The sequence below is a fragment of the Paroedura picta genome, chromosome 4, assembly GCF_049243985.1.
Source record: "Paroedura picta isolate Pp20150507F chromosome 4, Ppicta_v3.0, whole genome shotgun sequence".
Taxonomy (NCBI): domain Eukaryota; kingdom Metazoa; phylum Chordata; class Lepidosauria; order Squamata; family Gekkonidae; genus Paroedura; species Paroedura picta.
The window spans coordinates 102,268,814-102,284,531 of record NC_135372.1 but is presented as its reverse complement, the minus strand read 5'-3'; the positions used below and the strand labels follow the sequence as shown (position 1 = coordinate 102,284,531).

General features: G+C 45.4%; 1 protein-coding gene across 2 annotated transcripts in view; it reads right to left on the bottom strand.

The window, feature by feature from the left end:
* RASSF5 (Ras association domain family member 5) overlaps positions 1-4,170 on the bottom strand; it is a 115,830-nt gene extending 111,660 nt beyond the window's left edge. For both annotated transcript variants that reach the window (XM_077334806.1, XM_077334807.1), the window contains exon 1: positions 2,907-4,170. In XM_077334806.1, coding sequence (XP_077190921.1) covers positions 2,907-3,555 — 649 coding nt within the window. In that variant the 5' untranslated portion in view covers positions 3,556-4,170. The remainder of the gene's footprint in view (positions 1-2,906) is intronic.
* Positions 4,171-15,718: the final 11,548 nt, after the last annotated feature.

Sequence of the window (15,718 nt, the reverse complement as noted above, 5' to 3'; positions counted from 1 at the left end):
TGGTCATGACATGCTCATAAATTGACTGACACCCCCCCCCCCCCGATTCCTGGGGAAGACAGGTTTGGATGGTTTTGATTTGGCTATTTCTGTGTTCTTAATTCCCAGGAAACCTAAGATCACTTCTGATAATTACAGAGATTTCCCAGTTCAGTTTCAATGATCAGTGGACTGAATAGATGGATTCATTAGGCTAATTGTCATGGGAAAATGTAGTTTATCACTTTTGGAAGTTACATTTGTAGCACTATCAAAGGAGAAGGTGTGAAATATGAGGCTTGATGAAAACTGATTACAATCTAACTTTGACTACATTAACAGCGCAGGATGGGACAGAACAGAATACCTATGCCTCCACTCCCAAGTAAAATCAAAATGTTCCTACTGCCCTCTTTTTCTAATGACACAAGAGATGAAATTGCACAGTGTTGAAGAACAGGAGTTGAAATCTGCTCATTCATACCCTAGCTTCATTATGTGTTTTTCAGGCTTAGCTATCCAACCTGCATCTGTAATACAAAAATGATAACACTCATCTACTTGGTGGACTTAAATATGCTACATACATACTAATTAGTATATCATGGCCAACCAAAACCCTTCTAGGGTAAACAAAGAGGATGAATTTCAAGAATTTTTTAAAGATTGGTAGCGATGTTAGTCTGTTGATACAACAATAAAAAGTCTCACGGCACTTTTAAAGCAAATATTTATTATGGACTAAACACCCAGTGAGGACATGCCTAGCCCAGGATAGACATATCTCATCATATGTTGGAAGCTAAGCAGGGTTGGCCCTGGTTAGTATTTGGATGGGGAACCACCAAGGAAGTCCCGGGTGGCTACACAGACCTGAGCAATGGTAAACCACCTCTGTACATCTCTTGCCCTTGAAAACCCCATGGATCTCCCTAAAGCAGCTCCAGGTTGATGGCCCTTCCCACACAGTAGTGGGCTCTACTCCCAACCCAGGTTTATTCCACAAAAGAACTTATCATTTCTAAGGTGCCACAGGAATTTTTTTGCTGTTACTAAAACACTGGAAGAAAATATGAGCTCCCCTGTACCAAATGAGGAAGAGGACGAAGAGCTGGATTTTTGGTATCTCGCTTTTCACTACCCAAAGGAGTCCCAAGGTGGCTTACAATCACCTACCCTTCCTCTCCCCAAATGGAGCATACTGGGGTAAAAGTCTATGGAAACATTTGTAAACAAAATGTCCTTGCTCAATCTCAGAGAAAAGATTTTAAACATCAACTTCCATACCTATGAAATCCGCCTGTCTGCTACGGATCAAGGTAAGACCAGATCTAACCCGAACCATATCAGTGGTATTAATGCTTCCTATGAGACTAGTTGCACACAGGTAGAAAATGAAATGGGATGTGCGTATTCAAAACACAACTGCGCTATATAAATATTTAGCTTCTGTGTCAGCATGACTTTGAAAGGAGAAATATCCTTACCGCTCTCTCATCTTACGTCGTTCCACTAGCCTCTCTGAGCTAGCAAAACGTGAGACTTTCAGCTACTTTATCGTAATTTTCAACTACTATACCAAGCAGACTATAGTTTGCAACTAACTTGAAGGTGAATATCAAATTAGCCCCAAAACAGGACAGTTATATTAGGCAATGAAAAGTCCCAGGAAAAGCATAACTTAGTGGGAAACAAACATTTACCCAACCACTTGGCTAAATAATTGTTAATCCACACATATTCAAAGACCACTGCTCTGATGCAGAGCAATTAAACTTTTACGCCACAAGCCATATACATTTTCATTCAAAAGGCCACTACTTCCAAGAACAAATGCTCTGCCCACATAAAGCATCTTCTGCAGGACGCTGATCTCCGTTCAAGTTGGTCTGAGGCATACCAGCCCACACTGCTGCCCCACGTGACAGGAGAATGACATTATGCTCTGATGGGTTTCTGATACTGGCCCTCAAGCCCTTCGTTGCTACATATATGTTTCCATAAATTAAGACTCCAACAACATCCACAAAAAAACAGAAACCCCAACAGCAATTCTGATGGGATCATGAAGAAGCTCTAAGATAACAGACAGCTATTGATAAGTGATTTACTAACCGGTTACTATGGGGAAAAGACTGGCAGCAGGAAAGCAAATTTCTGGCAGGCTTGCAAGGGACAATACATGCACCCAGAGCAGGAATCCAGGATAAATTAGGAAGGGATAAGAAAACACAGATCACAAAAAGGCAGGTTTTTTAAAAACTCTATTTGCACACACTTCCAGCGTGACAGATTGCGCTGACTGAAGTGCCGGGAGTTTCAAACCAGAGAGCTCAAAGGAAACATAACCCCCTTCATCAGTGAAGATCTAGCTGGGGAAATTCTCTAACCCAAGATGCCTCATGAACATTTCAAAAGCCTCCCGGCCATAAACTTAAATCAGTTCATGAGGCAGCAGGCATCTCCACCGGGATGCCTAAGTGCATTGAGCGGGATGCAGATAGAATGCAACAAGGGCACTGGACTCCACAGAATACCAATATCTGCCAGGCACTTCCCCTTCTCCAGAGTCCTGGGAGTGGGAGAATGCTAGGGGGGACTAAAACAGCAAGGGTCGCCCAGGGGGGAAGGCGCTTGTGGACTAAAGAGGCAGAGATGCTGGGGAAGGAGTTAAAGGATGCTTGCCTCCAAGAGAGGCTGGTCTGTTCGCAGGCTGCCCAGGGTGGTGGGAATCCTGGAGTGGGGGAGGGGCAGTAGATCCTGAGGGGCAGGGAGAACCAGGGGCCAAGGGGGAGAGGCGTCCTCTGTCCCGGGAGGGGAGCTGCGCCCTCCGCCGCCCTTCCTGGAGGTCTGCCCCCTGGCTCCCTCGGGCAGGCTCGGGCCGGTGTGTTGGGGAGGGGGAGCCGCCGGGAAGGAGCCGCACTCACTGGCACAGCGCAGGGCCCTCTGGTGCACGGCGTCCCCGCACAGGTCGCACCAGCCGCGCCAGAGGGCGACGGCGTCGAAGCGGTGCCCTTCGCCGGTCTCCTCTCGCACTCGGGGGTCCCGCGGCTGCTCGAAGATGGTGCGCACGTCGGGCAGCAGGCGAGGGGCGGCGGGCCGCAGGCGCAGGCGCTGGTGGTGCAGGAGCCCCGGGCGGGGGGGCCTGCTGGCCGCAGGAGCGGGCGACGCGGGAGGCTCTCGGCGGAGAGCCCCGGCGGCCGCCTCGTCCTCGTCCTCGTCGTCCCCTGCCAGGTGGCGGGCGCCCAGAAGCGGCGACGGAGGCTCGCCTCTGCCCTGGGCGGCTGGCTCGGCGCGGCTGGCTCGGTGCGTCCGGCGGGCTGCGGGGCGCGGCGGCGCTGGGGCCGGGGCCGGGGCGCCGGCGGGCTCAGCCTGGCCGGGCGGGAGCGGGTCGCCTTCCCAGGGGGTCGGCGGAGGGTGCCGGCGCCTGGGCTGCGGCTTCATGTCGTTGGACGCGGAGCGCTTGAGGATCTTCTTCCTCTCGTTGGCGCTGAGGCTCTGCAAGAAGAGCTGCTCCTCCTTGTCCAGCAGCAGCGGGTACGGGAACTGGCCCACGGCCGGCGAAGCCATGGCCATGGCGCGCTGCCGCTACTGCTGCCGCCGCTACTGCCGCTACTGCCGCTGCCGGGCGGCCCGGGCGCCTCCGACCTGCCGGAGGGTGGCCGGCAGCGCAGGCGCTCTTCCGCGGGACCTGCAGAGGCGGCGAAGGAGGCAGAGGGTGGAGCGACGAGGCGGCGGACAAGGCACGCCTTCGCCGCACCCGCCGCAGAGGAGCCTCGCAGCCCTGGCCCCGAAAGCGAAAAGCACTCTGGACGCGCTCAGAGGCTCGCAAGCGCTGAGCTCCAAACCCTCTCGCGGCGCAGACGAAGGCAGGAGAGAGCGCTGCTTATCGCTACGTCTGGCCGTGGAGGGGAGGCGTCCCTGGGGCGGCAGCCTGACTAGCGGAAGCGCGAAGCCCCACGCCCGCCAGCCCGCTCCCGTTCACGCAGCCGAGTTTCTTCAAGGGCAACAGCTGGCAAGCCCAGCCCAGGGTCCGGCTCCTGCGCTCAGAGGTCCGTGAAGAAAGCCGAAAGCCACCCAGGACGTTGAGCCGGCGTGATTCGGAGCACTGGGGCCATAAAGCCCAGTCGGTGTTATCATTCCGGGTGTTGGATAAGGCGCTATCACTCGCCAGTGCGTTTTCCTGTATGAACAAGGCCATCCAATTGTGAAAGATAGCCCAGGTGCAATTTATTGGGGTAGCACAGTACCTAATAAGGTTGCCAGGTGCCCTCTGGCTATAGGGGGAGGGTTGCCAGAATCAGGTTGGGAAACTCCTGGAGATTTTTGGGTGGAGCCTGGAGCGGACAGGGTCCTCCACAGGAGGAGGCAAAATCCACCCTCCAAAGCACTCAACCTCCCCCCCCCCCCCGGAAATTGATCTCTGTAGACTGGAGGTGAGCTGGGAATCTCCAGGTCCCACCTGGAGACTGGAATCCCTAGTATCCAATCAAGTGTGGATACAGCCACGTTAAATAATTTATAATGGGCAAAAATCAACTATGTTGGTGAGCAGAGAACCCCTGTGATCCTGGAGAAGTACTACACTAGTAGAAGCTGAATTATGAAGAGGCCCTGCTGACATGTGCTAGGCATGTGTCTGTACAGAGACTTGTGTCAGCCTATAAACCAGCCTTTTTCAACTTTTTTACCATTGAGAAACCCCTGAAGCATTCTTCAGACCTTGAGAAACCTTAAAAGTCGTACAAGCATGCAGATTTTTGTTGGGAAGCATAACTGTGTATATGCCCACCAAGGACCCCTCCCCTTCCCACCCCCTCCAGACCCATCACATGGCATTTTGGGGGGGAGGGGGGAGGTTGATATGACCATATATGTTTATATCATTTGATATATGTTTAACAAATTTTAAATTTGTATATGAAATTACCTCCCACCCATTTGGGAAACCCTTCCAGGGCCATCGAGAAAGCCTGCTATAAACCACTGGCTGTCCTGTCCTCACTCACACAGGCGTGCCCCATCCCAAACTGCTGCAGACAGAAGAGGACCAGATGACATACCCTTAATAACTAGCTTGGTCCCCTCCAAACTGAGTCAACATGGAAGAGGATGACTGAAGGTAATCACAGCATAGCACAGATGAGGTGCACATTATAAATGTGAATGTATGCAGGAGTGGCAGACGTGCCAATTACGAGGCATTCACTTCAGTCATGCTCCTTCCAGCCAGATAGCAACTGGCCAAGTATCACACCTTCCAGGGGATGAGAGTCATTCCCTGCACAGCACAGAGTAGCAAAGGTAGAGGAGCTAGTGAAGGAAAGTGTCCAGTTATTTCAACAGGGGATCAAGCATATAAATTACTTCACAGTAAGTTGGGGCAGCCAGAAAGCAATACTCTGAATACATCAATCTCTGTTGAATATGCCTGTAGCCACTTTATTTCTCCAAACACATGTACCCCATACTTGGGATCCACAAGCATCCCCAGTGGTCAGGGAGCTGAAATGTGCTATTAAATTAAAATGGCAACATCAATCCACTCATCTGCTTTCAATGGCTGCCAGCCTGCATCCTTATCCACTTTAAATAATAGATGTATTTACAATAACTTTCCCCCACAGTTTCTGTAAGAATTTCTAGTGATGTCCCTTTGATTCTGCTTAATTATGCCCAGTTAATCACAATTAAATTGTGACAGAAGGGAAGAAAGGTACCCTTCCTTTCTGAAAAGCTCACTTAGACTAAAGGTCCTCTGGAATGAACTGGTAACAACTGTCAGCCCTTGGGAAGGGGAATGAGGACATCTAGACTGACCTGCTGAGAAGGGTTCTTCCTAGGGCAGTACTAGACTATGCAAACCCAGGAAAATCCCATGGAAAACTGTGTAGCATCCATGCGGTCCAGCACATAGGAAAGAAAGTAACAGAAACATTCCACAGGAATATCCTATAATGTACTAAAACCAAATCTACAATACCTGTATAAAAAAAGTTTATTATGAAAGCAGTGAAAAGGATAGGGGGGTTGGATTCAAAAAGGATGGAAAAGGAATACAAAATATAGGGGAAACCACCAAGGAAACCTGCAGTTGCAACTGGAAGCAGAAAACATCAAAATGCCTCTGAAGGTCTCCTGCCTTGAAAACCGTGTAAGGTTACTATAATCAGCTGTGATTATAGTAACCTTACAGCTTTTCATTTCCTGCTAGCCAGTGGCAACTAGGAAGCCAGTCATTTGCCCTGCTACTTAGACATAGCCCAGCAAGTTCAGATGTGTGTTTCAGTTACGCAGTTACCCATCCCCAGCTGTCACCACCATTTTTTAAAAGACACAAGAAAAAAACCTTGAGATTTTAAAGACAAGACTTAAAGTTAGCTGTCTCTATAGGCATTCAGTGTGCAACCCAATCAGTGTGCATGAACCCAATCATTTCTCATATTGAGAATATTGACCGTGTAGGAGGGAAAAGAAGGCCGTGTATCCAAAAGTTAATTTAAAGGATGCATCCAGCTGCATAAGCACAAACCATGAGTAATTTCAAGGTTTACAAGCAGATCAGTTTCATGATCCCATTGTGACTCTGGGGGATACATGACTCTTCTCTGGTCAATGACATTATTTAGTTTGCTAACTGGGTAAAAGTAGCGCCAAACAGCACCTTACTTGCCAAAGCATAACCTTGCCCTGTAGTACAAATGGCTCCTGTACTGATACAAAGGAACATCGTGGCAATATAATAAGTTGTTGAACTCATATGCAAGTGAGGGAGTTGGAGCAAGGTGCATTTACCGGAGGATCCTATTCCTGTGCAAGTTCCCAGCATGTCTGATCCTGCCAACACTCGCTAGAAAGGGAGCCCTGTGAGAACTGATAAGAGTTTTCCCAGCTGACACACAAATCACCAGCAGTGCAGCAGGCAACACCCACACCTTGAGCAGACCCAGAGTGTGATATGTCTAAATGCAAGAACTCACGGTAAAGTTCATCAAGCTCTAAGGGACTGGGAATCCCACAAAGCCCCACGAGAGAGGAGGGGCCATTCTCAAAATACTGTTATAACATTATAACTGGTTATTATTTACAGCTTTCCAAGAGGTTTGCATGTCCATCGGAACACTGCTGTAGGCTTTTAGGACCACTGAGGGTATCAGCGCAGAAGTCTGGAAATAGTGCCTGAGCCGTAAGCCGAGCCCTAAGGGGGAAAGGGCATATTATTATTATCATATGGAAGAGTAACACACAGGAAGCATATAATAATATAGAATAATGGACAATAGTTATGCAGTCAGATTGGGTAATTTCCCCCTAAATATTAATACCCACATTTTCAGTCTGCACCATCGCTGCTGGGAAGAGCAAAAGAGCTCTATCACATCTCCCTGGAAGGCAAAATGCTCACATTCTTGTGGCAGATGAAAAATAGTTTGGCAGGCTCCACCACAATCAGAGCATAGTGTCTTATACATAATCAATCAGAAATGCTGTTAGCAGGAGATATTGGTAACATATGTGATTAACTACTGGTATGAGCCTAAAGCCAGTCCATAACTCCATAATCCATAACTCACCCATATTTTCCCTATGATACATAGCTGTCCGCAATACACACTTCTGGCTAGGCGTCTAAACATTGCCAGGTGATAGACACATAATGTCATAGGAGGGAAGTAGTCATTTACTATTTGCTTTCCAGGAATGTCAAAAGGGTGACACAGCAGGTAAATACAATCATTAGCAATGATACTATGCAGCAGCACAAGAACAGGCTCTTAGAGCTACCTGGGCAACATGCAAGGTGTGCCTTCCAAAAGAGGGATTCTCATCTTCCAGATTTGTGCCTAGTGCACCTACCCATGCATCTGGCACTCTGATGCTAGCGAACTCCAGCCCTCACTGCCGATCCTGGTCCCTGTACTGATGACCCTTCTAATCTTTCTGTGGCTGCCCTTTCAGTTCATCACAGCCACGTGTGGAAGATGGACAAGTGACATTGTCACACATTTGACCTGTCACAACTCCATTGAGTGGCAGAGGTACATCCAACGCCGACTATTTTTTGTGACCTTTATGGGAATCCCTGTATTGTTGGTGTGATGTTCCTTTTTGCTTGCAAGTCCAGAACAGGCTGCTCACCCAGGTTCCTGCTCTTAGGTTCACAAAAAAGAGACAGGCGGTTCAAAACAACTTCAGTTTATTAGCAAGAAGATAGCAGAGCCTAAATGCAAGCAACTGGTTTCAGGAGAAGGGAGGTCATGCAGTCCACAGTTCTAAAAAACAAAGCAGAACTGATTAGGGACTTCCACCTTGCAAGGCTAAGCCAGCACAAGTGAATATCAGAGGGGGAAACAGACAGTTCCATTGTGATATGCACAATATACACCATAGCTGGTGTGACATTTGGTGGTCATGTCACTGCTATTGAAGATGAGGAAAAGCACTGGTTTCTATACCTGCTTTTCACTACTCAAAGGAGTTACAAAGCAGCTTACAATCGCCTTCCCTTCCTCTCCCCACAACAGACACCCTGTGAGGGAGGTGGGGCTGAGAGATCTCAAATGCAACTACTCTGCAAGAACAGCTCTTAATGTGGCTGCATGTGGAGGAGTGGGAATCAAACCATATAGTTGCTTCAGAGTAATTACTGTTGGCCCACATTATCTGAAGAAGTGTGCTTGCACCCAAAAGCATATATCTGGAATAAAACCGTTGGTCTTAAAGGTGCCACAGGACTCAAACTTTGTTCTGCTGCTTCAGATCAATATGGCCACCCACCTGAATCTCTGTCCCACAGCTATTCCTGTAAAGCTTCAGGAACTGCCATTTCTTACATGACTTCGGCAGGTATCATTATTAACTGAGGCATATGATCATTGCTAATGGGGACAGAGCTAGTAGCTGCAAGTATGCACATGCTGTTGAAGTCATTTTAACTTTGTCATGCCTTGTTCTGGGAAGCAGATGTACTTCAGCACAGGATGTCTCATGCAAAGGAGGAAGGACTAGTGCTCCACTAACCCTGCCAACCACACATGTAGAACTATACCGGGAAGAACTTTGTGGATGGGGTTGATAGGGAACTTTGATTTCAAAGATATCCTTTTTACAGAAAGCACCTATCACACAATAGGTGATCATTTTGATACAATGTACTTAGAAGCCTGACAATGTATGAACTAGCATGAACAGAGAGATTGCAATCATCGTGTCCCTGCATTTATATAACATCATGTGGTTTTATTTGTGACTATTAGCTGTCTCAGATGTTTTATTGGAAAGGCAAGCAAAGAAATATCTCAAGTAAAATATACATTTCTCACCAACAGTGATGATTTCTTCCAGTGAAGAAAAACATCAGTATAGGAGCTATATCCCCCATGTCTGTTTATGAATAAAACAACAATATTGATTAGGCCATTTACATTTGCTCAAAGGACCCCAAACAGATTGATATCTAACAATCTGATGAATTGCTAACATCTGTGTTTTGTCTCATGTTTGTCACTCATCCCTCCAGTTCAGGGTTCTTGTGTCTCAGCAAATAAAAAGCAAAACATAGGAAGCTGCTCAGAATCATGTCTAAGACTTGTTTCCATATAGACGGTGAAGAAGAGTACAGACATACAAGGGCATAACTCAGAACTGACGTTAAGGGACCTTCCTTTCAGAAACTCCAAAGGCCTGATTTGGAATCTTAACATGGTAAATGGCCATTTTCAGGGGTGGGAGGGGAATTGCCAAAGCAGTGGGGTTTGCTTCTAAAGGAAGAGAATCTTGAAAATGTTTTTGCCATAGAGCACGTTTGGAAGAATTAGCATTTGTCAAATCTCACTGGGCCACAGTCTAGTTTTAATAAGCAAGTTGGTCTTTAGCTCTGAATCCTGCAGGGATAAGACCACAGCTGAGAAGAAATTATTAGTTCTGACAGGCTGGTAAGAAAATCGGATTTACTTGACTGTTATGAAAGAAAGTGAGTGTGCCATCAGTTAGGATCCATGTGCAGATGCTTAACCTAATGCATACATGACCACCCACTTCTGGACAATGACCAGTTGCCTCTTTTAGCCTTTGCTTCTGTCGGTAAACATACTCCTCTCTCACAAAATAGAGAAGTGTGAAGGGAGGGGGACCAACCAACAAACCTATTCCAAGCTTTATGAAATAAAAAACAACATGAGAGAAGCCATAATAATCAGATTATAAGAAAACTAGTTTACACACAATCAGCAGATCAGGTAGTGAGACTGTACCACTGTAGAAAGGAATTCACACTATTGAATGCTTGGAAGATATTAGCATAGCACTCTCAGAGTGCCCTAATTTTTATCTGCAGAACTTTTCCCCCTTAGGAAGCTCTTTCAAACATGTCTGAATGCCTCTCCCATCTGCAGTCAAATAGCATACTCGAAAGACATTTTAACCACATGCTCTGCTCTATTACATTGAAAACAGGTGTCCAGGATCTCAGTACCTCCACAGCCTTGGCTAGAACTCCTGATGTGATGTTGTCAAGGAATCTGGACCTGAACCCCATGGGTTTCTCAGAGCTAATGTGCACAAAAAAAAAAATTCTTTGTAAAATGAATGTAGAACTTATTTGAATATTTCAGAAAAAATAGTTTTGTCTTTAGGCAACATACAACAACTTTAATCATATAGCAAGGAAAACAAGAAAATCTAGCTTCACTACCTTACACATCTGAAGTCGGCATCAGATTGCACAATCTTATAGTCCCAAATTAGAAGGCTGAAGCTTAAGTACCATCTAAATTGCTGTGTGTTGCAGTAAAAGCATATCATAGGCCAAGTCTTTAGTACCTCAGAATCCCAGCTAGTTTTCTTCCAGCCACTTAGCTCAATTGCATTCTTAGGCCAAGTAGAGTCAGGTGGTGATGACAATCCAATCAGGCTGTGTTCCTGTTGGAACCTTCTAGAAAATTACTTCATCACTCCTGATTCCCTCCCCCCTCCTCCTGTGGCTCACAGGTTCTCATCCCTAGCTCTGGCCTAAGGGCCAAACAGGCAGAGAGGCTGAATTAACAACACCTTCAAGATGGAATGAGTCCATTAAATTAACCATTGGGAGGACTCAGGAGTCCTTTGCCTCACAGGTGCTTTGTTTTCAAAACAGGTTGCAGTTCCCTAATCCAGATAGGGATGCGGCCAAAGCACTGGAGCGATACTGAAGCTGCATTTTGAGCTTCTACAGGGGTGAGTTGATCTACACCAATTTGTCCTTTAATAATAAGTTCTACAAGGGCTAAAGTACATGCAGAGAATGGAAATCTTTGACCAAAGAGTCCACATTAACCGTGTCAGATTGTCAAAAGCAATGCTTCAGCACTTTGGCTGCAGAGATGAAACTGCCCTCTGTTTCTAACTTATTCCCACTTCCTGCTAAACAGAGAACTGCATGGGCATCAGCAGCAGAATGGAGCTCCATCCCCCTCCTCCAATCATGGACCTTGCTTGGGCTGACTGCCTCCCTCTGCTAAAGGCCAGCCTAGAACTTGTTCTCTGAGAAGGAAATATTTTAGGTGGAAGGTGAGCATCCAAATATTTAATGTTATCTGCAGTGTGAAATTATGCATCCCAGAAGCCCATTCTTCAGGGGAGGCTTCTGTTTGTCTGTTTCTCTGAGGAAAACCTGAGCAATTAATTTAGCATTTCTGTTCATCACTCCATCCGTAAAGAGTGAGGGAGAGATGCTCAGCCACAACAGTAAATGTTCTCTGACTAGATACTTCATGCTTATTTTCTTATGATGCATGCAGGTTTGCGCCTTGCAAATAGTGGCATTTAATTGCTAAAAATGGCTACACACTTGGCAAAATGCAAAGCCGGATTGTACTGTCAAATTACTCCATACAATCATGCATGGTCATGTACAACCACATGGAGGACAGCTAGTGTCAAATCAGCAGAACATTCAAGCGTCTGTGCTCATTTCTGTGGCTGGCCACTGGGGGAAAATGCAACTGCTTCCAGAGAAATGGCAGCTACTCCCAGTGTGTACCATCTGTGCATGCTAACTTCCCTCTGTTTGGTCATGCACATAGTTGTGTATGAACTGAAGCTCACTATTTTTTAGACTTTCTTGTATTTCAGAAGTCAGATTTTTCCAACTTGATGTCAGGCTAATATTAAGCAACCATCCCAAATGACATCACAAATTCTGGAGGGAAAAGTATAAGCTTAGTTTTTTAAACAGAGTATAAGCTTAGTAAAAAAGAAAAAAGTAAATCACTCTATAAATGATAGCATTGTATCCACAGCCAATACTTTCAATTTTGGAGCTGCCTGATTTAGTGTATTATCAAGGAACTGGATGTTTCTCATACCGTGAAATATGCGTCATTTGCCTTCTTTACCATCACATCACACTGTCCGCTCATATTTAGCTTACAGTCCACAAGTACCCCAAGATCACGTTCACATGCACTGCTACCCAGAAGTGTATCACCCATCCAGTATGCATGCTCCTTACTTTTGTGACCCAGATGTGGAACTCTGCACTTCCTATTGAATTGCATCTTGCTCTCATTTGCCCACTTTTCTAGCGGGTTCAGACCTTACTGAACTCTATCTCTACACTCTGTAGTGTTTTCTACTCCACCCAATTTGGTACTATTTGCAGATTTAATGAGGACTCCCTCCATTAGACTCCATTAGATGAGACTCCCCCTCATCCCGGTCATTGATAAAAGTGTTGAAAAGTACTGGACCCAGTACCAAGATCTGTGAGTAATAAAATATTTTTAGCTGATTCTTCCTCAGTGGCCTTGTCATATTTTTTTTTATTTTCTAAACTTCAGCTCCCTGGCACACAGATATGGGAACTAGTTTCACTTTTAAATTGTCTAGTCTAAGTGAGATCTTAGGAAATCCCCCAGGTTTTTCAGACTCCAGAGGAAGTCCCTTCTGTGCTGGGATCCTTTCGAGTTTTTGAAAGCAGAAAATGTGTCTGCTACTGGAGACACTGTAACAATATCAGGGGTGGGGCATGGGCTCTATATTGGAGCTACAGCATCTCACCTACTACCATACTGGCTGCTCTGTCTTTGAACTCGATGGTAGAAAACAAAACACAAGGCAGCTAGCTAGTAAACATTAAAATAAATGTGCATGTTAGAATTTGATTATTTCCAAAACAGGTGGGGATAAACTCTGAAAGTTATAGTTCTAATTTCACCGTATTAGATTATCAGTGTTTAGAGACTTTTGCTCCATCTGTATGAACAAGGTTGTAATCTCTATCCACATCCATTTATGATGCATTAAGTGTAAGATGACTATAGAAAAAGCTGTCTTGGTTGTATTTAGAAACCCAAAACCCATGTGATCCTTTCACCCATATTCCTGCAAACTGTTACTAGTGCTGGGGAAAAGCAGATTTCCACTGAAATTTTCCTAACTGGGAATCATTAATAGTTCTCTTTAAAGTATAATTAGCTGGTGAGAACATGAACCAACTTGCAAGGCTGCAGATTTGTCTTTCCTGCTTAAAACACACATCGATTGTGACTAGACTTTGTTACATCAAATTGATGCAGACAGTCCACTTTTTACTACTTATTATTACTGTGTCAGGGGTCACTATTGGCCTGAGAACCAGAGTGATGCCTTGTTTCTAACTGTAATTTTTATTTGTAATGGGAAGCCTCCTAAATCTCATTCTGTACTTCAGCCTTTTTCAACCTTCTGACCATGGAGGAACCCTGAAGTAATTTTTCAGACTTCAAGGAGCCCAGAAGTGATGTCAGCTGGCTACGCATACCCACCACACACCCCAGAAGTTGCATGTCACCAGAAGTGACATCACCACCTGTATTAACAGACAATTTTGAGGAGGGCAGGAAGGGCCAGGATAAGGTTTAAGGCAGGACTAGGCTTTCAGGCTCCCCCCCCCCCTCGAGTGAGGAAACTACAAGACACCTTTTGCTCGGAAAGGGAGAGGGGGAGCAACAGAAGTGTCTAGTTCCCTAGTTTGTGGCTGAGTCCATTAAGGCAGGAGAGGAAATGCTGTGGACCCCTAGTGGTCCACAGACCCCTGACAAATCAGGGGTTGCACATGGTTCATCATCTTCTTGGAGAGGAGTGACAAGTGGAGTACCTTAAGGATCTGTCCTGTGCCCTGTGTTATTCAACATATTCATAAATGATTTGGATGAAGGAATAGAGGGGGTGCTTATTAAATTTGCAGATGATAATAAACTGGGAGGGGTAGCAAACACACCAGAAGACAGAATCAGGATACAGGATGATCTTGACAGGCTGGAAAACTAGGCTAAACTGAATAAAATGAATTTTAATATTAAAAAAAATGTAAAGTTCTGCATTTAGGTAGGAAAAATCAAATGCTCGTCCAAGGTCACCCAGCTCATCCAAGGTCACCCAGCTGACTGTATGTGGAGAAGTGGAGAATCAAACCCAGTTCTTCAGATTAGAGGGTACTGCTCTTAACCAACATTGGCTCTCTAAAGAAGATGCAGCAAGGACTTCATTTGACCTTTTGTCAAATGGAGAATTCTGACACAGAAGATTTTTACATGACAATTCTAAATTGAATGTTATTCATTTTTGGCCTGATTTTGAGCAAAGCAATACAGGGACAGGGGTTTGATGCAGCGAATTTCCTTTTGTTAACGAGTTGTCTCTGAAATGCTACATCATTTCAAAAAGTTCTGCTTCCCCCTACTCCCCCTTTTTATTGTTCAATATTCCTTGGAGGTTTTTAAAAATATTCTGAGTTCAACACCATATCACAAAAGCAATATAATGCATCTGTGCTATAGTGACACTACTGATTTAATGATACCAGTGGTTTAATGGAGTCAAGGCGTCTCAATAGTGCTGCTATAGCATTGAACTCAGAATACTTTTTAAAGTCCAGGGTAAATTGTGCAGGGGAGAAAGTGGCATTGTAGGAAGCACTAAGGACTTTTTAAACAGCACATCACAGTGATTCAGAAGTACAACGGAAGGGTAGAAAATGAAGAAAGCTGTCCCTCAAAAATGGCTCAACCATGCTTTGTTAAGATATGTATGAACAGGTAAATAAATTCTGCTAGTAGCTGGTTACTAAAATGGGTCAGTCTGAAATGACAGAGGGGAAATCCCATTAGTGACCTGTTACTAAAATGGAATATAAAGGCAGTTTAAAAATGGCCACAGAAGCACTATGAGCTCCCTTATAGTGAGTGTTGGTCTATCAAGGTCAGTATTGCCTGCTCTCTGGCACTGGCTGTCCAGGGTACCAGGTAAGTCTTTTCACATCAGCTAGTATCAGATTCTTTTAACTAGAGGTGCCAGGAATTAAAGAAGGGTTCCCAGCTTCCGGGTGGTATCTCAAGATCTCCCAGGATTACAATGGATCTCTAGGCAACAGAGATCAGTTCACTTGGAGAAAATGGCCATTTTGGAATGTGAACTCTGTGGCATTATTCCCATAGGAGTCCCTTTTCTCCCCAAACTCCACCCTCCTCAAGCTCCACCCCCAAAATCTCCAGGTATTTCTCAACCCAGTGTGGGCAACCCTCCCCCTCCCCTCTCCTAAATGGGTTGACTCAGATCTGAAACCAAGTAAGCTACAGCAAGAGGCAAAAACTGATCCTAGGGACATTTTCCTTGAAGTCGGCCGCACTGAATAACATGAGGGTGATATCTGAGAAGATTGCTCCCTATATATCATTATGCTTTTCTGCTACTGGTAAATATTATTTATAAGCAAACAAAT